At 41.5% G+C, this 27143-nt stretch overlaps 1 protein-coding gene across 3 annotated transcripts in view; it reads right to left on the bottom strand.

The window, feature by feature from the left end:
• Positions 1–27143, bottom strand: part of CLCN2 (chloride voltage-gated channel 2) — a 532043-nt gene that overhangs the window by 254446 nt on the left and 250454 nt on the right. For all 3 annotated transcript variants that reach the window (XM_086944441.1, XM_086944443.1, XM_086944442.1), the window contains exon 3: positions 4555–4686. In XM_086944441.1, the coding sequence (XP_086800567.1) occupies positions 4555–4686 (132 nt within the window). The remainder of the gene's footprint in view (positions 1–4554; positions 4687–27143) is intronic.

The raw sequence follows: 27143 nt of genomic DNA, 5'->3' as shown, positions 1-27143 counted from the left end.
CTCTTTTGAGATCCAATGTCCGGAGTTTGCCACCATGGGAAAACTTGGCCTGTTGATGATTCCCACAGAGTTTTGTGGGAGAAATCTTCAGCCCAAAAAGTAGGTTTTATGATATTCAAGTCCTTTTTTCCCTTAAATTTCTCAAACTTTTTGAAAATAAAAGACTTTAAAAAAACACAATAAAAAAAACTTTAGAAAGTTTGCAGAATTCAACTATGCAAATTTCACTTACACCTATTCTGAAATTTCCCGTGGCACTGAAAATCATAACCAAATTACAAAACTGTGTATAAAATATTTGTATTCATTTATACATTCTGCACTATGAAGTTTCATCTTCGAGCGCTTACGAGAAATCACGAGCCTATCACATTAACTTTGCTGACGTGATATAAGATCAGCTTTCAGTCAAGTTCAATGAATACGTATCAGGATCACAATCATGAAAAAATAAATTGTCCATCTCTGACTTACATAATCACCTTTCTTTTAGAAATTATCAGAGTTTTTACTTTTCCTTGGATCTTCTGGCTGACATGCCGGATTACAGGACCGGACCCACATAATGGTTGCTTTACCTGGAAAACTTCCAGTTCTCATGGACAGCCACATTTCCAGCATGGAAGGTTCCAAAACTATTCATAGATTATGAGGCACAATTAAATGCTTCACAATTGAACTGATTGGTGATGCTACTATCTAATTTAATTGCATTTTAAATTACCTTTGCTGAAACAGACTTGCTTGACCATATTAAGGAAGGGGATCAGTTCAATAATGGTAATTTATGGGTTGATGCCTCTAATGAATTAAAAGACCTGCTCAAGTTAAGCCCTCTAATACAGAGTTCTCCATGGTGGTACGGTTAGGCATGGAATGAAGCTAGATGCAAACCCTGCAACTGTGGACAAGTGCCCATAATACACTCAATTGGGTTAAACAGGAAGACAGCAAACCCTCACCCCCTTGTGGAACACCACAATAGGGGATATTCATTCTCTCCAACTCACCCATCAACCCCAAACATGGGGCCTCATTACGATGGTAGTCGAACGAGTAGTGGAGTTGTGTGGCTCACTGGTTAGAGGCGGCAGACCCGGGAGCAGGGGACGGCCCGGGACCAGGGCTCAATTCCCGACGCGGCAGGGTCGTGGACCAGGGTCAGCGGACTCGATAATTCTCACCTCGGTGCCTACTCTAACCAGAGATCACACTCGGCGACTCTGGGCATTAGCTTGCCTCATCTCCACAACGGCCCCCCACATACGCCGGGGATGCCTGGTTTCACCTTGGAGATACCCAGAAAGGACCATCTCACAGGGAAAGCCAGGACAGGTTCCCCAGCGGTCTATTGCGCAGAGATACTCCTTCGGGAGTCGATTCTAGCATGTTAGAAACCCACAATTAAATTAAATCCAACCGCCATCGTAGTCGGATGGAGACAGTCAGACAAGTTGTCGGCGTCTCCACCCGCCATATTATGATGTGACCGCCGAGTAGGCAGCTGGAAACATGCCTTTTACTATTGCCGCGTGTGCTGCGGCCCAGAAGAGGGACTCGCTAAAGATTGTGTCAAATAATCCCTCTGCCCTTGAAACACTTACAATTCTGCTGATTGCACGATTGGCTTGGATCACTCGACTCCTCCGTTAAGATGAGATTAAGGCGTTAAGATAAAACCAACAAGGAGTTTCTGATGTATGTTGCTCTTTAAAAATAACCAAAATCAAAATACCAAATTCGACTGCATAAAATGCAAATCACTCCTGATGCTCAAAGGTGTGCAGATGACTGGGGCAAGCTGCCTTAAAAGAGGGCACATCTGAAAAGCTCAGTGAAGAGCGTGATGATGCAAATAATAAAAAGGTCAGGTCTACTACAAAAAAAGTTGCTTTTCAAGCAGCCTTTGAACTCAAACAAGATACTCTAATTCACAGTAGGTCACAATCCAGAATTTGGTCTGGACTGCAAAATAACTCCCACCAAATCTGCTCCAAAAACGATTTTCCTTCATAAATTGTCAACAGAAGCCCAGGGAACCTAAACCAACCATGGGACCCACATTTACTCTCAAAGTGGCTATCTCTTAGCCAAAGCACATCTGTGATGCCTGGACAACCAATTAAACTCCAGCAACACATCTACTTTACTGGTACCAACACATCAACGAAAAAGATCACACATGTGATGAAAGTCACCAAACCTTATTTTTTGTCAGGATCTCCCTGTCCTTAAATTTCCAAAGGTTGTATTTGCCTTTGTGTATTGACCTCAGCCAATAGTGCCCCTTTAGGTTTCAAGAAAGTAAAATTCCTGTATTTCAAAGGTAAAAGAGCTTTCTTATTACACCAAATGAGCCAAGGAATCGCCAACCAGCAGGAAATAACTTTTCTTTGAAAATCCAGGAGAAAGTGAACTTTTCTAAAATATCTTTCTAAAGTTTGATAAATAGAGAACAGCAGACAAGGTTGGCTTCAGGTCACGGCACCAAAACAGCGTTGCGATAACTATGTAGTCCTATTCAGTGCATTATCAGACGGTGTTGTGGTGTGGATGTTTTTAGTTTTCTTTATTGTAGGTGTAGTTTCATAGAGGTAGTGGATGAAGTATCTACACACGCTTTAAATTGTTTTTTTCTCCTATGTACCAAGGCGGTCAATATATATTTGTATAGAGAAGCTAGGCCAGTCTACATTATGCTGCATGTGGGCGCTGCAGGGTTCTTGTGTGCCTGTGCTGTTTTTTAGACCAACCTGTCACCTCTCACTTAGCCTATTATTTTATAAATTAAATAGCCAACATTTACAAGAGGTGTGAAAACACTTTGTGACCTCTACACCTGAATTCAGTTTTGCATCTAACAAATATTGAATTGGCTAATACCTAAAAACATAATTTCTCCTTCCAAGTGAAGAAAGTTATCTGCTACATTGAAGCCAAATCTTTTTTTTCCACTGTTGAGAATCATGCCTTGGCAACTGTTACCAAGGTTGGAGGATGCTAAAACTGTCCATTTCTATGGCGACAAGAGTCAGTGCAGCTATTTGCAATCATCCCATTATCTAAAGGTGCAAGGGAGGGTGAAACCTTTACTGGGAGAGCAGGATGGAGAAGTCATTGCAAGAAACCTTAAGTGCTCAGCTCGTCTACCGCACTGACAGGAGCCTTAAAGCGTACACGTTGGCTATAGTTATCAGCTTTGGTACACAGTCAATTACAGTCAAGCACATAAATGCATTAAAAATATGTTTTATGATCAGCTCCAAGTGGGACGCTTTCCTGCTTATAATAAGCATGCATAGTTGGGAAGTGGGTTCTTCTAACAAAACTGTGACCTCAGGAACATCTTATTATATGAGATAAGATTTTTGGCTCTTTACCAAGGGTGTGCGGTTAACTCGGCCCGGCTGGCGCAGCTTGCAAAGCTTTTCTACTCTGCGCTCCGCTTGGTACGCGGAGTTCAGGAAAAACTCCACCAGCCACGTAGCGTAGCTGAGTCTATCATTTGTTTTGTCTGTGCACTAATTGAGTCATTAAACATACATAATGTAACAACACATCTGGAATACATTGCTGCCCAAGTTGGTGCTTGCCTCAGAAATGTCAGGGTTAGTTCACTGAGTGACTGCCAATGTGCTCACTAACAATGAACAACTACAAGTTTTATCAGCCAATCCCAAATCACAATGCATCCTTTGCGGGTTCATAGCCAAGAAATAACTGATAAGAGCAATCAAGCCCAGTCCTACAAACAGGAGTTTCTCCATCCAATTACGGGTCGCGTTATACTTTTGTGCGACTGATAAAATATGTTTTAGTCTCACTGAAAGGCTTAAAGGACTGTCCAAGGAAATTCTGCAGTCAATTCCGGAGCCCAGCTGCCTGGGCTTGGCTCGGCCCCTAGGAGGGGAGACCCACACTGCTGGACGAGACCTAGCTGCACGTGCACACAACAGAGAGCGAAAGAGTCCAAGGCAGCGTAGGGTGAGTAGCGGCTCAGTGAACTGCTGTGGGGTTGGCAGAGTGACAGAGTGACTGGGGATGTCAGGTCAACGCCGCAGTGTGGAGAAGGTTCTGTCGCGGCCACATGCTTTTGACCTCAGAATAACTGGAAACAAAAAGGTGGGTTTGAAAGCCTTAACACCTTAGTGGTGGCTCAGTAAAGTTCTGCGGATGTTTGGAAACTCCAGCGATATGTAAACTAGGGCAGAGCGAAACTCCGCAGAATTCCACTGAATTTTTATGCAACTCTGCGGAATTCCGCGTAGTGCTACTCTACAAGCGCCGCCCACCCCCTACTTGTTACTTAACATTCAGGAAACCTTCTAAGATGGTGTGAATAAACAATTAGGTTGGTCTGTTTTCTTCTAGATGAACTGGAGCTTATGTCTGGTCTTTCTAACATATATCTAGCTGCAGTGGGGCTTAACGCGATATATCTCAAGTGCATCAAATTCACATGGAACGTCACACGAAGCACTTGAATTGGACATATGTGAATTTGCACCATGGCTGGAGAGGCCATGCCTCCTATCCTCCCTCCAATGCCTTCACCTTGCAAACAGGTAGCAATGGCAAAGTCCATGACCCAGCTCACGAGCGCCATCAGCAGGCCAAGGAGAATCAGGAATATCCAATCTTCACCCACTCTGGAGATCAGGAACTTCTGACAACGGACAGCACAGACTGAAAAAAAGGAAAAAGATACAGTTAAGGCCATAAAAGAGAAAAGAAATGCCACAAAAACAATCATCGAATCTACAGTCGCATGCGAAGGAAACACACAGCAAACTCTCTAACCAGTATGTAAACTACATTTACAAGAAAGAAAGCACAGACACCATGAAAAGAAAGAAAACTTAATACAAGTGCAGCAAAACAGACAATCTGCCAAACAAATCATCCCCATACACAAAAGCCATCCCAAAAATTGCATCTTTAAGAAGCACACAAAGAACTCTATAAAATGTAAATTGTGTCAAACGCACAGCAGCAACAACAAACAAGCAAAGTAGAGAACACAGTTGTAACCGATGAATCTAAACTTAGAGTGACAACACATTATCGAATTGCAACCACCACAGAAGCTAAAATAAGGAGAAACACATTTCACAACAGCCCTAAAAGGATGACTGTTACATCTGGCTTATGTCTTTCATTTCCCTTGCTTATACTTCCCTGTTGCTTAGCTAGTGTAAGTGGTAGAATGCCTGATGACATCATAGAATGTATGGTGCTTGGCTTGTGTGTGGAATGGCAGTTGATGGCAGACAGGCTGAGCAACAGGAGAACTGCTCCTGGTGGGGTTACTATTACATCTATATATCACTTTATTATTAACTTAACCTGAACTAAGCTACAAAAAAATCAAACCTATTATATTATACTGGATTCAAGGACTTAATTGTTACAATGACCATGTCTGAAAATATATCACACACTTTTACAACTTTCCTTAAATCATTTCTGTAAATACATCAAACACCTACAAACACAAAATGAATCACAAAAGAATTAATCATAAAAGAGAGAAAACACATCAAGACCAACCCCAACAATAACAAGTAGAAGAGAATTTCCAGGCGCCTCCCCCATGACTAGCTTTAGGTCACAGAAACTGCAACTATAAACCTCAAAAGGTCAAAATAAGCTTGGCAACATCTCTAGAAACTATACACACGGGAAAGTAGTTTCCAATAGCAACAAGCTTCAAAGTTATATCACCAGAGAAATTACATTATACAAATGCACCATCAACCCTGAATAGGCGTAGCTAGACCTACTACCCCCCAGGGAGGCCCCTAGCGGTGCTACCCGGTGCAGGTAAGAACGTGGAATGGGGTTGGGGGTGAGGTGGTGGCGGCAGATGGATGACTTGTTCCAGGGAGAGTGTTCGACGACTTGTTCAGGGAAGGGGCAGCAGACGGACTACTTGTTCTCGGCGGCAGGGTGGCAGACGATGGCCGACTTATTCTCAAGAGAAATCCATGTTAAATCTGTGGTGACAATTGTTTCGAATTACAGCATTTCAAAAAACGAATACTAGCTATCACAATTGATTTGTCTATGATTCATTGGTTTCTTTCTGAAATAGGATTTATTTTTTCCTTCTATGTTCCCAACTTTTAACTATATGATTTTTTCTGTACAATACTATTTTTCTGTGTTTAATATATTTTTATGTACATTTATGTGTTTGATGTAGAGATGCATTTGTGTTTTTAATGAGGATTACATCATTGGATGGATTGTGAATTACATTGTGTATTTTAATTATGAATACATTTGTTTACTTTAAAAAAATTTTTTTTTTAGATTTCTTCTTTTTTTGCAGCATCCCTGGTGTCCATAGCTTGTCCACGGTTGAGAGGCAATGTATGTATGAATGCTGTAGAAAGTACGTATTTGTCCAAAGGGGTTCTTTTGTGACCTTAGACTTATTCTTAGGGCATGGTAATGGTGGTAGTCGACGAACACAACTTTATCACCTCCACCGCCCCCAAAAAGAGTGCCACCCGGGCCAGACCACAAACCCCCCACCTCCTCCCCCCGCGCCCCAGCTATGCCACTGAGAAAAAACTACATATCTCAGAGAAAATATCCTAAACCCATACACTGCAAATGTCTCCGAAATCATTCATACCCATAAAAAAAGTGGCATCCTCCCCATATTTAACCTAGAAAAGAGAAAACAATCTCACCATAAAATGTACCAAAGAAAAGTAGAAACTACACATTCACTTAAACAAAAACCCACAGGCCAACAATGCAAATTTAAAATAAAGCAAACCCATTATAATACAGTAACTACTTAAAATACACGTAAAAGATAAAGTGCACAGAGATGTTAACACTGAACCAACAGTAATAAGATCGCACTGCAATAACAAACAATGCACATTAAATGCAAAGCAACATTCAAAGAACCCATACCTGAAACCAACACTTAAATCATTATTTGATATAACAAAAAGGAATAGTACAAAATGCTTGAGAACAAAAAAACTCGAAATGTTCAATCAATAATCCCTACAGGAAGATAAATAACAGAACAAAAATAAATCCTGCTGTTAACAGAGTCTTGCCATATTGGTACATACTCCTAACAACAACCTGAACATCCAAACAACAAATGCTTAAAAACGTTCTGTGCTGAATTCAAACAAATTCAGGAATACAGAATGCTAAAGGACAACACATGGTTCAATAATAAACCTACTGCAGGACAATCTGGGGACGCCTTACAGGGTGTAAATCAAATTATGTGGCAGGGTTGAATAAATTATGCGATGAAGACATTCAATTTATATGGCAATGAAAGGCAAAATGAATCAAATGTTTTCAATCATTTTATTTATTTATGTAAACATATAAAAATAGTACATATGATCTTGTCAACACATCCAGAAAAGCACTAGTGATGAGCAATGAGTGGAATAGTAGAGCCCCTGCGTAATAACGGTTTGCATACAGTGGTCGCGACAGTGATGGTACACCGCAGTTTCTGATGAAAGTAGAAGTGAATAAAAATGTGCTGAATAGTTTACTAAATGCAGAAGGCCCTTCTTGTAACATAGTTCTCTTAAGGGATGAAGGAAAGATTACAGTACAGCTTCTAACTTTATTTGATGTTAGTGGTAGGTTATCAACTTCCATGCCCCACATTGCTATAGCTTGGTAGGTCTTACAGTCTCCTCAGGGTTTGGATCTCAGTTTTGGAAGAGCTAAGATTAAGGTAGTTATTCAGTATTCACTCATTGGTAGCACGGACACAGTAGTCGGGTCCTGCTCATTCGTGTATTCCAGTATTGGGAAATTGTGCGTTATCGTTGTTGTAGCGAGTTAAGTTAAAGAATATATATCCGTCTGCTATGGGTGTTTATAGCTTGCTGTCATATTAAGGAGCATTAATAGTGCTAAATGCAGAAATGGATTCTTACTTATGCTGTATTTTAAAATTAACAACACTTCTATGCCTCCATTAAATTGTCTGACACTCCTTCAAAAACTATCACCCACAAAAATCTCTCCCCAAAGTTCTCTCTGAGACACTTCAGAAATATCACCTGAAAGGACTCTGTCTACAGCAGATGGCATATTGTCAAAGAGCTTGGTCTGCTTCTCAACTCAAACAAATACATTCATTAATAAATAAATACATACATACATGTTTTCTGTCCTCAAAGAGGAATCTTCCCAGGTGAAACAAAGTCTCTTCCGGAGAATTAAATAAAATATCAGAGAAAAAAAAATATTGTGTGTCAAGAATATCAAGGACAAAAATATTGTAAAAATAAGTCTCTATAGGTAAGTAAAGTCTGACCATACCTAATTCCACTTATGTGTACCTTGACAATGTATATGTGTGTGTATATTAACACTACCAGTGACACTCCAAACTGCTCAACTCTTAGAGACGGGTGCCTCCAACGTTGAGAGTGGCCACACAAAACCTTACATCACAGTTCCATAAGAACAATCCGGAGCACTCAACGGGTACAAAAATGTGTAATTTATGAAACATTCAGCAGACGCGTTTCAGTGAAGTACCTTTCTCAGTGCTGGTTTAAACAAAGGATGTTAATTTCAAGTCAAAGAGGAATCTGCCGGGTGAAACGAAGTCCCTTCAGGGGTGTTTGACAAAATATCAGAGGAAAAATGTTGTGTGTCAAGAATATCAAGAACAAAAATACTGTGAAAGTAAGTTTCTATGAGCAAGCACTGTCTCGCTATACTTAACTCCTTGACAATATGCAAATGTGTGTATATCCACTGGAAAAAACAAATGTTACAGGGACGTTAGAGTTAGGAAAATGATTTTTTTCAAACGCATTAATTCAATGAAGAAACTAAGTATACAGGGGCGTTCTAGTTAGGCTCAGATTATATGTGCACAAAACCATACAAATTCAGCAGCTAGAGTGACCTGAGCTAACTATAATTTACGCATCCGCAATGCACTGCTTATGACCTCACATATTACATCACTTATGACATAGTGACATCACAGATTAAATCAATCATGACATGAAGGAAGAAACAAGTGAATGACAGAACCACAGACTATTAGGTGAAATCTGGCTAAAACCCTATAGGAGAAAGAAAGAAAGACAGAAAGAAAGAATGAGAATGAAAGACAGAAAGAAAGAAAGGAAAAAAAGCAGGAGAAAGAAAGAAAACAAGAGACAGAAAACAAGAAAGTATGTAACAAACAAGGAAAGCATTATGGAAAGAATGAAAGAAAGAAGGAAGGAAGGACAGAAAGATCAAAAGAAAGAAAGCATAACAGACAGACGGTGTGGCAAAGACAGCACCCTCATGAGCTTACATTCAGAGTTCATGTGAGCTGCTGGTGTGATGTGACAAAGCAGCAGTCGGATAAACAAAGGAATTTAAAAAAGCTTTGCATAACGCAGGAACGGATGAAGCTGTATTGTGCTCTGTGCTGACATCTGGTAAAACGTGTCAAGCTATTACATCGGATTCTACAAACAAAGGAATCACTAAAGTAATAATGAAATAAAAAACAAAAACATTGGCACTGAAGGGAACTATCTTGTATACAGACGTCTTCCTTGTGAAAGTGCTAAATGCACTCACTCACAGTGAAGTTAGCCAGTGGGTTAAGTAGGCTGACCCATTGCCCCATGCTATATGTTGTAGTAGGTGGAATCAAAATGTGAATGCCAAGAACAGACCAATGGATGAACACATGTGCCTGAAAATCCTTTTAAGTAAGTATATTTTACATACAATTAAAGTAAAAACAAAAGGTCTTGGCTAACATCAGACCTCAACATAAAAGGAAACACATGGATCAAGGAGAGAATAGGGATTGCTTTGATGGTTTTGCACATTTGCCTATATAACCAGTTTTTTTTGTTGTTGTTGGGGGTGGTTGAGGGTGTAACCACTGGGAAGAACACTCACAGCAGAAAGGTCCATTTTTACCTGCATGTCCTGCCAAATGAGTAGTAGTTTAGACCTGCTTTGTGGTTATTTATTCTCTTAGCGAGCTGAGTACATATGAGGGCTTATAGTGCTTGTGTCACTGCCCTTTATATTGTTTCCATTGTATTTTCTACTCTGTTACACACAGTGCTTAATTTGTGCTGGTGGGTTCCGGTGCTTGGCACTGGCACTTGTGACAGTCTGCCAAAAGGCGGAACTTTCTGGCTAATTTAGAGAGGAGCACAACAACAGTTAATTATTAATTCAATACACATTAAAAACGTACTATTACCTACTGCCCAAGTCATTCTTATAGCTTTGGGGACCTGAAATAGTCTGAATTGTCACACTTGTAGGAGTGTGAGGGTTTGTTGTTGCCATGATTGGCAGCATGGCAAGGGCTATGGGTGGTGCAAGCCACCGTGGCCTCCTGACGAGAGCCCTGGCACTTATTTTGCAAATTAAGCAGATTGAGTTACAGATAATCGTAAAGTAATAATTGGTAGCGACCACCTGCAATAAGTCTAGAGTTCAAGCCACATGCTTTCAGCGCAGAGGTGGCTGGGAAGGAGGTGACGACACTCCAATCCCAAGGTGATAATTTAAGTGTCACTGAAGAAGTGCTGAGCTGGCCTGGAACCAGGTGAGAAAAGCAAAGTGATAGAGAAGAAAATATTACGGATGCAATGTTTGACCAAGAAGTTGATAACTTGGAGCCGGAAGTGATAATTCCTCCCCCGCACACAATAACCCTCCCAGGAGTATGAAGCTGGGAGTGAAACAAATTTACCCGGAAGTGCTTAAAAGATTTAAAAGGCAATGATCACTCTAATTAAAGCACCACTTATGGACCACTCATCAGTCATGTAAGTCTGGCTTGGCACAGTTTTCATAAACAAGGTTGCCACTTCTTTTAGCTCCTCATGTAGTGCCCAATGTTTGGTTGTGAGCTTACATGGTGAACGCCTAAATCAAGTTTTGTGAAGTCACTGCTATTTTATTTTCTACCCAGGAGTGAAATTGTTTTCAAGTGTGAAATGCATTGGTGTTTAAACTTTCTCGCCACGTGTCATGCAGTGTGGAAAAGTAAGCATCCAATGCAGTACTCGTGTGACAAAAATCTTTTGAAGCCTGCCTTGACAGTGAAGCTATCTGTAAGTCCTATTGTTATCAATTCTTTAACTTGTATATGGAATGGACTTTGGATCCTTCCCAAAAAGTATTTCCCTCTTACCTCATTCTACTGGCTGTTTGGTGTTTCATTCCACCTCCTATGGAGTCCTGATATCACACTGCATGAGGGACTATTTTACATCTCAAAAGCGAACTGAAATGCTACACATTAATTTTGGTCTATTTCATAGGTGCATTGTATACAGAAAACAACATTTGTGTGTTTTTTTTTATTACTGCAGCAGTGTGTTTTTTAATGTTTCAGTCTGGAATCAAAATGAAAGCCAGACCCGTTGGCTCTGCTTGTTTCATGGAGGAAATTAGTTCTGAGTCTCTGTTCAATCCAATTCTGGCCTGGAGCACCCTTTGCAATCCCATTACCTGAAATGACACAGCTCTGCCAAAAGCTTCCTTCCGAAATGAAACCCAACACAATTCCGCTAATGAAACTCACTTCAGGTCCATACCGCCATCTGCTTTATCGATTCTGCACACAACGTTGACAATTCATCTCCAACCATGCTCCATAGCAGTCACTGCCATACCACTGCTGGGGTTCATTCAACACTCCGGAAATGTAACTTAATCTCTCCCGGCAGCCAGATCTGGAATTCTGTAAGCATGCAACAGAGACTGCACTTGACTCCTGCGATGCAGCTCCATTGTTCCGTACAGAGAGCCGCGAACGATTCATGCCGCGCACAACAAACCTGCAGTATCCCAAGCTGTTCTACTGATAGAACCCACAAACAGCTCCTCCGGTGTACCTCCATTCTGAGCTGTAAGATATCTGCCACTCTAAAGCTGAACCAATCCACATCTCCACATGTCCACCTGAGACCTGGCCACAAAACCCATTGCTACTGCGGTGCTGGAAATCACGCACAACGCGGACCTCCAACACTGCTGTTTGGACCTGAACCCTTGCAGCTCTGCCAAAGCACTTCAATACTGCTCTGCGGAGCCATCCGTATCCCAAAAGACATGGCCAAACACTGATCTGTTAAACACTGTTTTAATAATCAGGTTCCTTCATTTATGCAACTTTTCGGGTTTGGCCTACTGCATTTTTAGATCTAATTGTTAATTGTTATTTTAGAAAGAACCTTCTCTTGGTGGTTTTTATGTTTTAAACCACGATTAAATGTATTTCTTAAACATATTTATTGCAAACATTTTTTATTAATACAATAAAGCTTAGTTATTTAAATAAAAAAAATACTGATCTGCAACTGCTCTGCTTTTTCAGAGCTTAGACCCAAGCAGATCTTCTTAGGTGCCTCAAACCTGCCCTCTGGAATTGCCTCACCCTGCAGTACCACAAACCATTTGAGAGTCTTTCAATGAAGCAAAAACCTGGACAGAAACTAACAACATCTCCCACTAACTAGACCCAGCAGGATCCTCAACCTTTTCTGTCTTCTACCAAAGGGCAGAAAGGTCATATCCAACTGAACGCAATGCTATCTTACTTCTGGCACCTCCACTTCATGGGATGATCCAGTTTGTCAATGAAGTCCTGCCGAGTTGAACGCTTGAATGCTGATCCAGATTATTATATTGGCCTTTAGACCAGAAGTGGTTCATAATACTCAAGCTGTGCCCCAATGATACAAGACAGACTGCGCAGGAGACCTTGATGGAGGGAAATTAGACCGACGAAGAGAAGCTGGAATTGTGTAATGAAGATTACCAGTTGCTAATCAGAACAGTTTCCTTTCTGTATCACACATATCAGGTTTTCTTTCCCTGTCCCTTGTCCTGCTGCAGTCCTTTTATCTTCAATTTCTGCCTTTCACCATTTATCTTCCCTCTTTTATTACTGTTGTTCTCTGTTCCTTGTTCCCATCTCCACCAAAGTCATTGAAACATTGCCCAAAGATTACACTGAAAATAAATGGCTGTTCAATAACTTTCATCATCGACAGTGGTGCTATGATAAATATGTCTGAAGAGAAATATAAATAACAGTCTCCATCATCGCAATTTACGACATTGAAACTGATGTGTGTTCATGGGCTGCATTGATGCCCTTAAAAAGTCAAGGTTCATTTGAGGCAATGATGAAACACAAGAAGAAGAAGAAGGTGAAAACATCCATCAATGTGCTTCAAGGTACAGCCATTAATTATAATGGGGTATCCCAGTGACCCTCAGAACCTGGGTCCTAAAGATAAACAAAAATAGTGGCTCTGTCGGGTATACAGCAATTTATTTGCTTAGCTATGTATATAGGTATTCTTTACGTATATCATGGAGACATTGAATCAACAAACTGTAAAGACACAACACATTTCTTCAATTTGGAAGATTTTTCTTATTATAAATCTTTTGCATGCATCAATCAAATATACAAGAAGGCTATCCAAGACAAACGTGATGTAAAATCACATACAAATTGGAGTGCTTTAGTGACTGGTAGTGACAAGTGATGACTGTGCTATACAGGAATAGTGGAGAATAACATATTGACATACAATAATACGGGACACAAATTATCATCAGTCCATTTAAGATTCAATAGTCACAACAAACTGAATTATTTTTCTTTCTTGTGTTGTAACTTTTGTTGTAACTTTTCATGGACGGATTGATATACACAACGTCGACGTTTCGAACCTACGCTGTGGTGCAGAATTAATTGCATCCAGGATGGGTCTTCATCAGGACAAAAAAGGAAGGACAGAATGAGAGTTTGCAAATCTAAAGGTATCTTCTGATGCTTTAGAGAACGAGGTGTCAGCCTACACCCTTCTATTGGTTTCCTTATTCAGAGAAATCTCATGTAATTTAGGTAGAATTTCTTTACCAGTCGGTGGAGAAATTGAGTAAGTGCCGTCTTAGCGATCACTTGGAGGCTATGCTCAGGACGTCTGATTCAGTCTTCAAGTGGCGAGAATGGCAAGGTACAGCATCAAGTGTTTCTCTACTCAGTTTCAGCACAGCAGCTGATATGGGACTGATTTACGTAAACTAAAACATGAATGCTCACCATGACATAGTAAGTCAATTCCCTTCAATATTTCATGGTTTAGGAAAGCTTAAGACTATGAAAGTAAAGCTGCACATTAATGAGGATGTCCATCCTGTTCATCAAAGACATAGACAAATTGCTTTTAATTTACAAGGTGGTGTTAAAAAAGAACTTGAATTGTTACTTAAGCCTGATATCATTGAGCAGTCTCTGGGTCCCACACCGTGGTTGTCTCCCATAATGGTAGTACCTAAAAAGGACAGTGAAGAAGCTGTACGCATATGCGTTGACATGTGTCAGGCAAACGGGGTAGTAATCTTTCCTTCTTTCCTATCTAATCATGTGTCACATCTCACCGCCAGCCCTGGATCCACCGGCCTGTGTACATAAGGGTGCGTGAGAGGAAAGCTCTGAGTGACTTTGTGTATAACTGTTTGTGACTGTGTACCTATGTGCACAGCGGACTGAGTGACAGTGCTTAGCAGTCTCGGTGGCGGAGTGTGCCACTGAACATGAGAGTGGGCTTGTGTTAGATCACTGTTGCACAGTCTTCAGGAAACCAAGCGTTGATACCTCACAACAACTCCCATAGTGATGGTGGTGATGGCAAGCGACAAACTCCTGGTGTGAAGTTTCCAAGTGACAATTTTAGTTGTAGCCAATACAGGGCCCTTCTTTCTGGCACACACACTTGAAATTTTGAGTCTCGGCTTCCAAGGTTCTGGCAAAGGGTTTTTAATGAGTGCTCTTGACTTGGGTGGCAAGGTGTGCACAACAATGAATAATTGGTATGCGGCCTGAGTCACTACAGTAGCTGATATTAATCCAAATATTCCATCCATCACTTTTATGCATATATCAGTGCTACGCTCTAAGTGGGACATGTATGCCCAGATGTGGGTTCCGTGTGCACTGTGCCACTTGTACCAAGCTATATTCATCTGATGAGCCCTAATAAGGGACAAAATGAGTCCTGAGTTTGAATGTGCTCTGGTTCAGGCAGCTTTGGGCTGGACTGTTCCTATTGGAGCAGCGTCCTCAAGACTGATTTGCATATGACTGGCTTCAAACTCAAGTGGCTTGGTGGGCAAAATATGGGTGGACTGAGAAGCGGAGCGGAGTAATTACCAGTGGCTGAGAATAATTCAAACATTCCATCCATCGCTTTTTTGTATATTTCAGCATGACTTGGACTGGCAAATGTTCATACTGTCTTGACCACAGGGGTGATGGCACAGTGCACAGTGCATGAGCAGGCCCAGATGCCCATGGATGGCACAGGACTCCCAGCCAATAGACGATGCTTATTGCTCTACGGTCACTGAATTAGTAGGCCACAGTGCTCCTAGGTTAGAGAAATCTTTTTAGAAAGACAATTGCAAAGTCAAAAGGGGAAATTTTGATAAGAAACTCAACCTTCCAGTTTTGGAAACATGTATGGTAATCAAATGTTTTATTGTCTCTGTATATAGAATGGAATGCACACACTTTATTCAATAACAGGCACTGCTCTGTTCAAGAGAGGCAGTGTACCAAATGTTTATTCTATAATTTTAATAAATGTAAATTGTTATGCTCAAATAAGAGAAAGAAATGTGAATTAGAACCATTGAAGACAATGATGTGGCTCCAAGCTAACAATGGAGCTCCATCATTCTAAAGTTTGTCTTTCTGTTTCTCCCTTTTTAATTTAGAACATTCAACCCTCACGGGTGGAATGTTCTAATAGCCGTATAGCCCTTCTTTCCGCCTCGGGCTATACCAGTTGTTAAAGGCCCTCTCCCCTGTGCTCAGGCATATAACCCAGGTTCAGGGCCTTTAACAACTTGTATAGCCTCCTCGGCAGCGGGCTATGAACTATGCTGTTTTGTTTAGTTTTGGAGGCTGTTGTAGTCAGTAAGTAGAAAGGTGTAAAAACAATTTCTCCCGGAATAAACAGGATTATAAAAATAGCATGCATGGGGTTGTGGTTCAGTGCATGAATGCACCCACTCCAGGCATCTGTGTTTGACCCCATGGCCGCAAGTTTGAAATCTTGGCAGGTCCACTCAGCCTTTCGTCCTTCCAGCTTTGGTAGGATAAGAAGATTACAAGCGAACAGGCTACACATTTGTTATTGGACAAAAGCGCTGAGAGACCTCTTTGTGAGTGAATGAGCGCTCTACAAGTACACTTCTTTATGTTGCTCCGCTATGGGGCGGAAGGTGAAACCGAAATTAATGTGTGTCTGCTCCGTCTTCCATAATGGAAATTCATTTTGCTCCAGTAATGGAATGAACTCAGCGTTGTTTTATTTTGTATTGAAAATCAATGTGAGATGTTGTAGTTGACAATGAATGTGTCTGTTTATGCCTAAGAATGGAAAGGAATGGTGCTATTTTAATCAGCACTGAAATGTGACAAGTTCTTTTTCATTCTGTGAAATGTACACAGTATCAATTCTGAAATGGAGCAAGTTTGCTTTCATTCAGTAATGGGGAGGAATGTACTCTGTATTAATCAGTTCTGGAAAGGAACATGCTATATAAACCTGACACAATGGTTTAATAATTTGTGGTGGTCTATCAATTGTTTGAAATGGTAGGGGGGCTTCAAGATAGGCTCCACAACAATACCACAATTTTCATGTGATCCTCCCCCTCCAAACACTCCTGCTGCAAACATTAACTTTTCGTAATTCTAGGTTTGCCTCTCCATTGTGTCAGGGGCAGCAAGAGAATCAAAGGAGTTAAATTCTGTACAGTGAAGTTCTACTTCCTGATTGGTGTACAGCACTTCCTCTTGGGAAGTGTAACCAACCTTTCTTACAGCAGGACCATGGTACCCAGGACTCCCTGAGAGTCAATGGCTCTTCACCCATTTACATGGCTCGCATCTCTCGAAGCCATTGCTTAATTTGAGCTGTTGGTATCCGGTGCTCAGCACCGGCACTTAATTGTCTACACCGGCACTTATCAAAGCTGCCACATGGTGGTGCTGTTTCTATAATTTAGAGATGAGCAGCACAGCAATTGTTTATTCATTTAGTATAGACAAAAAATAACTAATGCCTGCGGCCCAAGCCATTCTTAACCCCTTCGCTGCGTTTGTCGGCCAAAGGCCGTCACCAGCACTACCGCCGTAGTGATGCGCACGTACGTTGGCCGACGCGGCCCCGTCCACTCCTCTAAGCCGCCACGGTCTAGCCGTTATAGATTTGGGGCCTGGAATAGTCTGAATTGTCACACTTGTAGTAGTGCCCTGGTTGTGTTGTTTGGGTACAGTCAATTCAATTTCAAAAGCTTTATTCGGTGTATAACAACAACCATATAAGCATACATAAAACATGAATTACATTTCCTATTACTTGCTGAATAATAGGCTAAACATGGAAACCAGAACAATTAAGTTAGCATAGCACAATTGCAATACAATAAATACAAAAGTGACTTGTGCTTATAGCACACAATGTATACAATTAATACAATCATATGTGCATGTGATTGTTCTGTTTCGGAGTTCCAATACTGGTACATTGCATAATCAAGTTAACAATGGCAGCAAGGCTATTAGCTGATTATAAAAACATGTGCAAAATATGCTAAAGTGTCAAGTGTAAAGTGAATTGTGCATACAATGAATAATTGCAATTGCAGCTGTTAATCTTATATATAGATGTTCCAAATACATCACTGTTTGCCCTTTATTTTCTTTGTTTCCTTTAGTGCAAATATAGTGCAGAATTTCTTCAAAACAAGGACTTTCCAGAGATATATCTTTTTAAAATGTAATTGATTTCCTAGCGGAGATGCGTTTTAAAATATAGGAAGCCGTATAGAAACAAACATCGGGACTTTCCAGTAGGCAGAACAACCTCATAGCATTTTTGGTGGATGAAACATTATATTTTAAAAACAATGGTTTCGAATAAAATTTCCTCAAGAAATAGTCAAATTTACAGAATAAAAAATGGCAGGAGCTTTGCATAGATGTATTGTCACATGGGCATACTACACTTGTGCTTTTCTTCATTTCTGGGAAAGCCACTAAGTGATGTGCAATCCCTAACCGTAAACGTGTTAAAACGAAGCGGTGGGAAGATATGGTTACTTCGTCCAAGTATACCTGGAAGTCAATTTTAAGGTTTAATTCTTTGTAAAATGCAACAGTGGGCTGAGACCCGGTTAAATTTGCCCTATTCTCATTTTTATGGGCGAGAAATACTCCTTTACGGTATTTTTTGGCAAGGGAGGCTGCGTGTTCTGGTTCGATAAAAATGTCACCTTTAAATAAGAGACTGTACCAGTGACGAATATATCTCAGCCACGGAATACGAAGATTGTGGTCGAGCTTAATGCAATCTCGTATAATGCTTTGGGTAAAAGCGGTTTCAGGTTTAGCCCAGATGGAGCGCCATAATAAAAGGGGGCGAAGGCCGGCCAAGTCTTAGATATATTTTAGGCCCACTTCCTGATGCTGGAATGCCAGAAACCAGTCCTCGGAAGCTTGTTTCCGGTCCAGGGAAGACATGGCTTGGCAGTTCGGGCTGGACTGTTCCCATGAGGCACAGGGTCAGACTGATTTGTATATAGCCATGTCTGAACTGGGGTGGCAGAGTGGGCTAAAAAACGGTGATGGATTAAGCCCAGATCTTTTGACTGGGTGCGAGTGTTTGATTGATTCAGATGCTCCGTCCATCACCACCCCCTTTTGTACTGCTTTTGGCCGCCATAGGTGTGGCAGGGTATGCTCAGACGGGAGTCCCTTGCTCACTTTGCCACTGGATTCAAGCAAGCCGGGCTGAAGATGGCTGGAATGCCAGATGCTCCGTCCATCACTACCCCCTTTTGTACTGCACTTCCTGATGTATCATTGCTGTTGAGGCTGAAGGTGGGGCACACAGCAGGCGTTTAATACATTTATTTTCATCCTGCTGTAAAGACTGTTCAGAGTGGTGACCCCAAACTCCAGCACCATATAATGCAGATGAAACACATTTGGCGTTATATATAGATACCATGTCTTTGAATCTTCGTGCACCAACTTTTACGGAGAAAAGGAAAATGCCATTCACATTCCTGCTCATTTTGAGGCGGATGTTCGCATATTCATGTGACCATTTCCCAGTTCCCGCAAAAGTTACCCCTAGGTAACAGAAGGATTTGACTGATTGCATTTTTATTCATTCTAGGTAAAAGGACTTTCTCGGTTTAGTTGTTGATTTCCCACATGACACAACAAATGTCTTTGTTTTATTAATTAAAAGTTTCCTGCCCTTTATAAAAAGAATAAAATGATCTATAAGACGTTAAAGGCCAATCGGGGTACGTGAAATTTAAACCGCATTGTCTGCGTTTAGTAAAATGGGGACAGCCTTACCCTCTATAGAGGGTGCGTCAGCAGGGATTTGTTTTAGTGTACTATCCACGTGATTAATAAACAGCGAAAACAAAAATGGCGCGAGTACACATCCCTGACGGATGCCCCCTTTTACACTAAACAGGGGAGTACACTCTCCCGCGGGACCATAGCGCACTTTACAGGACAACTTCTCGTACACCCTTGCTAAAAAATAAACAATCTCCTTAGGGGCGCCGGTGTCCAGAAGTATCTGCCACAATATAGAGTGATCCACCAGATCGAAAGCGCTGCTTAGGTCTGCGAAACATAGATATAAATTACGCCCTTTTGCCATGGTATATTTACTTTACTTTATATACCTTTTCTAAACCCATATTGAGCCGGTGAAAGAATTGTGTTGTCCTCGGCCCATGTTTCGAGTCATTTCAGCATAACCCTGCTCATTACTTTGAGTGACGAGTCCAGCAACGATATCAGGCGATAGTTGCTGAGCACAGATTTGGATCCTTTTTTAAAAAGGGGGATTAATGATTGACCCCATGTTTGGGGGATTTGGCCATCAACTGCAGTATTAAAAATTACAGTTAAAATAGGTGCCCATAGATCCTCCTCACTTTTATATAGGTCAATGGGCACACCATCGGGCCCTGGTGCCTTTCCACCTTTACTGTCAGATAATCCTTCATAAACTTCATCTATTTGTATCATTAAAGGTAGTATAGGACAGGTATAGGTAGTTAGTTGATTTGTATCGATCTTATCTGGGTTAAAAATCAATGTGTAATGTTCGATCCACTTATCACTATTTATATGTGAGGTTAGTTCCGGTCGGCTATCATCTTTTAAGACTAGACAGTTGACCGTCTCCCAAAATAGTTTACTATTATTAGTTGCGGCCGCCAAGCTAAAATTGTCCCATGCCTCCTGTTGTAGTTCTTTTTTACGTGCCCCGAAGATATGTTTATAAGTGAGGCGTAGCGCTCTAATGTTCTCCTTGTTTCGGGGTTTTATGCCCAAAGCAAGCTTTAAAGCATGCAGGGCTTCAGTGCAGCTTTTGTTAAACCATCCCGTATGTACCGGTTTCCTGGCTTTATATTTTTTGGTGAGGAGTTGCTCAATAAATACATTAATCTTTTGGAAGTTAGAGATCACGGAAAGCTCAGGCAATAGTCTTTCTTCTTTGCAGTGGGTGATGACTTCCTTTTGTATTTTATTTGGGTCAACACTTACCCACTTTAATCTCATGCCATTTGCGGGAGAAATATCAGTTATGCAATTTGGTGTGTTTACCTGTTTTTTTCCCCAGCATAGCAGGGCTATGGAAATACTATTGTGGTCGCTGACCACCTGTTCCGTAATCCATAACTCGTTATAATCACGGTTATGAGATAATAAGATATGATCTATAGTTGTTGACGCACCCCTCCCAGTAAAAGTTGGACATATAATATTGTTTTTATTCCTAGTACAGCTTAGAAGTTCAAGATCGTATTTTGATAAAGTATTTAGTGCTGTGCCATATTTGCCATGGGGGAAATGCAGCAATTCCTTATTGTCTTCTCTGCTATAATCTTTGGTAACGCCGCATATTTTAGTAAGGATTCAGATAAGGGGGTGGTGATGAACAGAGTGTCTGAATTAAGCAGACCACTCTAACCCAGTCCAAAGATCAGGGCTAGATCCATCACCGTTATTTATCTCACTGCACCATCCCAGCTCTGAACCTGGCTATATGCAAATCAGTCTGTCCCTGGCCCAGTGCATCATGGGAACAGGGCAGACTAAACTACCAAGCCAATTCTTCACCAGAAAGGAGACAAGCTACCGGGGACCGGTTTCTGGCATTTCAGCCTTCTTCGGCCCGGCTTGCTTGAATCCTGATGGTGCAGTGAGAAAGGGACTCATGTCTGAGTATACCCTGCCACACCTATAGTGGCCAAAAACGATTCAGATAAGGGGGTGGTGATGAACAGAGTGTCTGAATTAAGCAGACCACTCTTACCCAGTCCAAAGATCAGGGCTAGATCCATCACCGTTATTTATCTCACTGCACCATCCCAGCTCAGAACCTGGCTATATGCAAATCAGTCTGTCCCTGGCCCAGTGCATCATGGGAACAGGGCAGACTAAACTACCAAGCCAATTCTTCACCAGAAAGGAGACAAGCTACCGGGGACCGGTTTCTGGCATTTCAGCCTTCTTCGGCCCGGCTTGCTTGAATCCTGATGGTGCAGTGAGAAAGGGACTCATGTCTGAGTATACCCTGCCACACCTATAGTGGCCAAAAACGATTCAGACTAATTTGCATACAGCCAGGTTCTGAAACTGGGATGGTGCAGTGAGCTAAAAAACGGTGTTGGATCTAGCCCTGATCTCTTGACTGGGTGAGAGCTTTCTGCTTAATTCAGAGACTCTGTCCCTCACCACCCCTTGTTGTAAATATTTTTGTCCACCCTAAGCGTGGAAGGGTATTCTCAGATGTGAGACCCTTGCTCATTGCACCATCAGGATTCAAGCAAACCGGGCCGAAGACGGCTGTAATGCCAGAAACCGGTCCCCGGGAGCTTGTTTCCTTCCCAGTGTAAGAATTGGCTTTTGTAGTTTGGTTTGCCCTGTTCCCATCATGCACTGGGACAGGAACAGACTAATTTGCATACAGCCAGGTTCTGAAACTGGGATGGTGCAGTGAGCTAAAAAACGGTGTTGGATCTAGCCCTGATCTCTTGACTGGGTGAGAGCTTTCTGCTTAATTCAGAGACTCTGTCCCTCACCACCCCTTGTTGTAAATATTTTTGTCCACCCTAAGCGTGGAAGGGTATTCTCAGATGTGAGACCCTTGCTCATTGCACCATCAGGATTCAAGCAAACCGGGCCGAAGACGGCTGTAATGCCAGAAACCGGTCCCCGGGAGCTTGTTTCCTTCCCAGTGTAAGAATTGGCTTTTGTAGTTTGGTTTGCCCTGTTCCCATCATGCACTGGGGCAGGAACAGACTGATTTGCATACAGCCAGGTTCTGAAACTGGGATGGTGCAGTGAGCTAAAAAACGGTGTTGGATCTAGCCCTGATCTCTTGACTGGGTGAGAGCTTTCTGCTTAATTCAGAGACTCTGTCCCTCACCACCCCTTGTTGTAAATATTTTTGTCCACCCTAAGCGTGGAAGGGTATTCTCAGATGTGAGACCCTTGCTCATTGCACCATCAGGATTCAAGCAAACCGGGCCGAAGACGGCTGTAATGCCAGAAACCGGTCCCCGGGAGCTTGTTTCCTTCCCAGTGTAAGAATTGGCTTTTGTAGTTTGGTTTGCCCTGTTCCCATCATGCACTGGGACAGGAACAGACTAATTTGCATACAGCCAGGTTCTGAAACTGGGATGGTGCAGTGAGCTAAAAAACGGTGTTGGATCTAGCCCTGATCTCTTGACTGGGTGAGAGCTTTCTGCTTAATTCAGAGACTCTGTCCCTCACCACCCCTTGTTGCATATTTTAGTAAGGGCAAATGGGCAAATTTGAGCATTAAAGTCTCCCATCCATAGGATGGTTGCTTATCTATTTGGCATTTCCAGTGCTGCGTATTTCTTTTCCAATATCATAAATGGCCCCTCCTTTATTACTGCTAAAATTATTGTTATAAAAATTAATGAGCAGGAGGTCATTACCCCTATTGAATCCGAATCTCATTAGCTGACAATTGGTAGTTATAATTGTACAGCTAATGATTTTACACTTGACTAATTTATTAGAGACAAGTATTACGAGACCTCCCTTTGCCCAGCCAGAGGTAGAATCAACCGCTCTAACCCAATTAGTAGTGTACCCATCAACGTAGACTGGTTCTCTGTACCACGTCTCCTGCAAACAGATTACATCATATTTGGATATAATAAGATTATTCCAATGTGGAGTATTCAACTTGCTTTGTAGGCCTATGTTCCAGTTAAGGTATAACCTTCATGCTCATGGACCATATTACGTTCATGTAGGTTGGTTATTTTAAGTGTAGCAGTTAGTTGTCCGATTGGTATGCCCTCGTTATATGTAGGTACAGTCATTTGCAATGCTGGCAGTGTTACTGGGTGGTGCACGCTGGGGTGGCCTCCTGATGTGGGCCCCGGCACTTATTTTTTTACAAATTAAGCACTGAAAGCACAACAGAGGGCTGAGGTGCCTGGCCATCATTCATGATTCTGTTGCTGGGGGTCAGCACAGATGCTTATGGCTCTTCTCTGCCACTGCAAATTTGTTTTAAAAAAAGCATGTCAGGTTCCCAGAGCTCTCAAGAATCCACCATCATTGGCACCGAATGCCGGGGTCGCAGATTCCTACACGGATTACTCTTGCCTCCACCCCATGCCTCTTTCTCCACCATCCCCCGCTTCCTGTCTCTCTTTTAGGTTCTTTTATGGCCCTGCTTTTTCCCTTTGCCATTTTTATAACTTTCTCTTCTGCCTTCCTTCTCCCTTTTCTGCCTCCCTCTCTTCAGCTGCTAATGAGAAATAATTCTCCTCCATGTTTAACTCCTCCCACCATAAAGGGGGCGGTACCTGACGCTCATCCTTACTGCTACCAAGTCCCACCTGTGGCTGGGTCTGTGTTGGAGGCTAATCTAGGACGGTGAAAACCAAGAGCTGGACTCAGAGTAATGAAGATTACTGATAAGCAATCAACAATACTCAGGTTTCTTTATAAAAGGTCACAGGTCAATAACATTTGTATTTTAGCTGAAATGCCCACCACTGATTCATGACTACCTTCCACTTTTTATCACATTTATTCAAGCCATGGCTTTACTTTACATGTTGCATAACGTGGCAACATCGAGGTCATCGCTTTGTGTCACCTACCGCGCACAACTGTCACCTTTTACATCCACTCTCACTGTGTTGTATTGTTTACAACTGCTTGCACTGCTTAGTTTGTAAAAACAATAAGTACCTGGGCCCTCGTCAGGAGGCCACTGCAGCTTGCACCACCCATTGTCCCTGCCAGCAGTGCCAATGGCAAAACCAACACAACTACTAACCATCACACCCCTACAAGTGTGAGAATTCAGACACTTCCAGGCTGCCAAAGCCATAGGAATGGCTTGGGTGCAGCTATTAGTTGTTTTAATGTACATTGTACTAATAAACAATGGTTGTTGTGCTCACCTCTAAATTACACAAACAGTGCCACCATGTGACACACTGCCATAAGTGCCAGTGTGGACAATAAGGTGCCGGTACCGAGCACCGGACACCTCCTGCTCAAATTAAGCACTGCTTGTATGTACCACTTACTACCCCTAATGAGCCATTCTGGTGCTTAATGGCGAGTAGCTTGCTACTCTGGGATCTAAGCTTAGTCAATAATTAAAAAGTTATTGGTTATTGTTGCTTAGTGATATTCGTCCTGTGTTCCCATGGAAACCGTTCCACTGGTTTACTCCACTTACTTTCTGGTAGATTAAATGAAGAGTTAGGTGTGATCATTAGTCGGGCTATGTCTTTCCTGGAAGTGGTAGATGTAGGGGTGTATAGGATAGAAGGTAAGGAGAGGGTCATTCAAAAGACTGAAAGGAGAGGAAACAATTTAAACATTTAAGTCAAAGTGTGTTTTTCATTTAGAATTTTAGGAATACAATGGAAGGCAGCTCTTTAAGAAACCATGCAATATGACTAAGTCAAAACAGTAGGAAGAAACATTTTATAGGTACAAGTGAGTGATATATTAAATTATTTCGATATCTGCTTGAAACAGGTGGACTGCTAGGATGAATGTATTCTCTTATAGGTTTTTGGTGAGTTGGACCGTGTTTCTGACACTGGGATTAAGAAGCCAGACCTCTTGCTGAATTTACTGTCTATGCGACAGTGGCACAATGGGTGGACATTAAAGTTAGGTTGGAAATAACCAGTTTTTAATCAACCCTCTGACAGTCCACTGCAACAACAAAAGTTGGTCTTGCAGCAACTTTAAGGGGGTAGGCCTCGGTTAAGATTAAAAAGCATTTGCAATGGAATAGGTCTCGCATTGGTGAAAGTTAGAGCTATTGGTGTTGTAAATGAGAATGTTTTTTACTTATGTTCTTTGATTTGAAGCCTTTAACACTGCTGTTTTGTACTCTTATTAATGAAAGTAATTTTATAAAAGACGCATATATGTGCGCTTTGTTGACCAGGTTGTATAGAGAAGCATTGTTCCTGATTTTTTTTTACATACTATGAAAAATGCTTACATAAGCATAGCATTTAATTCAAGAGTTTGCCTTTTAGGGATTAGGAAGCAAACCTCTTGAGTTGGCAGAGCAGTTTTGTATTTTTATGAACCCAAGCTGTCAAGAGGCTGCAGCCAGAGTTTGGAGGGCAAGTAATTAACAGCAGGTACAACGGAAATTGGCCACAAGTGGAACGTTGCGCTCTATTTGGCTTTAAACCCTAATAAATAATGCAAGGAAAAAGGTCTGCAAATCAGAGCGTGTGAATGGAGAAATGTGGCGTAGGAATGGGAGGTAGGAATGCTGCAGTTATGCTGTTTTGTAATGGATGTTTGATATCATTGTCACCTGCGCGGGTGTTTAATGCGCAAGCGTAATGACGGGCCAGAGGCTGGTTTGCCAGGTGATGGGCAATACCCATCTCCTGGGCATAACAGGATGCCAACAACGCGAGCTTTTGAACTGTTAACTATGGACGCTATGAAACTGCTTTTTAATTTGCACCATCCGGATATTTGCTTTTTTACTGCCACATTTTTGCTTAAAGCTATTAGCGCCAGGAAAAGTATGTGTTTTTAAATATTTTAAATATTTATTCCATCCCCCTCTGGATAATATATGTATTATGTGTTTTCTTTAAATGAAATGTTTAATGTTTAATGAAATGTCTGTATCTGTAACTGTATGTGCTTTTATGGACATGTTTTTAAATTTTCCGAATAAAGCTTTATGAATTGAATTGAACTGTTAACAGTGGCAACAGTGCAGGAGACAAAGGGCTTCAGTGTTTTGTGATTGATGTACAAAGTTGTATATTTCCGCAACCCACGCACAACAAAATAATGAAGGTGCGACCACCATTGTTAAAGTTGAAGCGCGGCATGCCGCGTGCCTTCCATGCTGCATAAATAGAGTTGTGCAAGCAGCGCACGACAAAACAAAAGATGCGTGCCTATCATTGTTAAAGATTATTCGCCACGTGCCGTGCTGCCAAAACAAGATAGAATGTTTCTATGTACAGACTTTTATGGAGCAGCGCACGGTAATGCAATGGAAACAAGACTGCAGTTTCCATTTATTACATTGAAGTGCAGTGTGTTGTGCTGCTTAATAAAAGTATATTAGAATGTTGCCTTGCATGTTGTACAACTAGATTTGGGAAAGCAGCGCACAACAAAACAAAAGGTGCACGGCCTCCATTCTTAAAGGTGAAGACAAAAAATATATAGAATTTTACTGTGCACACTTTTACGGAGCAGCGCACGGTAATACAACCAAAACAATTACAAAAACACAATTTAAATTACATGACCAACATGTAGGGGAAGTGTGTAGCTGTTGTGCCTGCAACGCCAACTATGAAAAAAGTTATTAGCAAAATAGTGCTGACAAACTGTAGATAAAACATACCGAGTAAGATTACATGTTACAGAGCCAGAGGAAGGTTACAACAGTAGAAAGGGAGGGACTAAGGAGGGACTTATGAATAAATTAACCAACGAAAGCAAAGCA

The sequence above is a fragment of the Lissotriton vulgaris genome, chromosome 11 (assembly GCF_964263255.1).
Source record: "Lissotriton vulgaris chromosome 11, aLisVul1.2, whole genome shotgun sequence".
Classification (NCBI taxonomy): domain Eukaryota; kingdom Metazoa; phylum Chordata; class Amphibia; order Caudata; family Salamandridae; genus Lissotriton; species Lissotriton vulgaris.
Note: the sequence above shows the minus strand (reverse complement) of the source record. Positions and strands in the feature narration are given on the sequence as shown.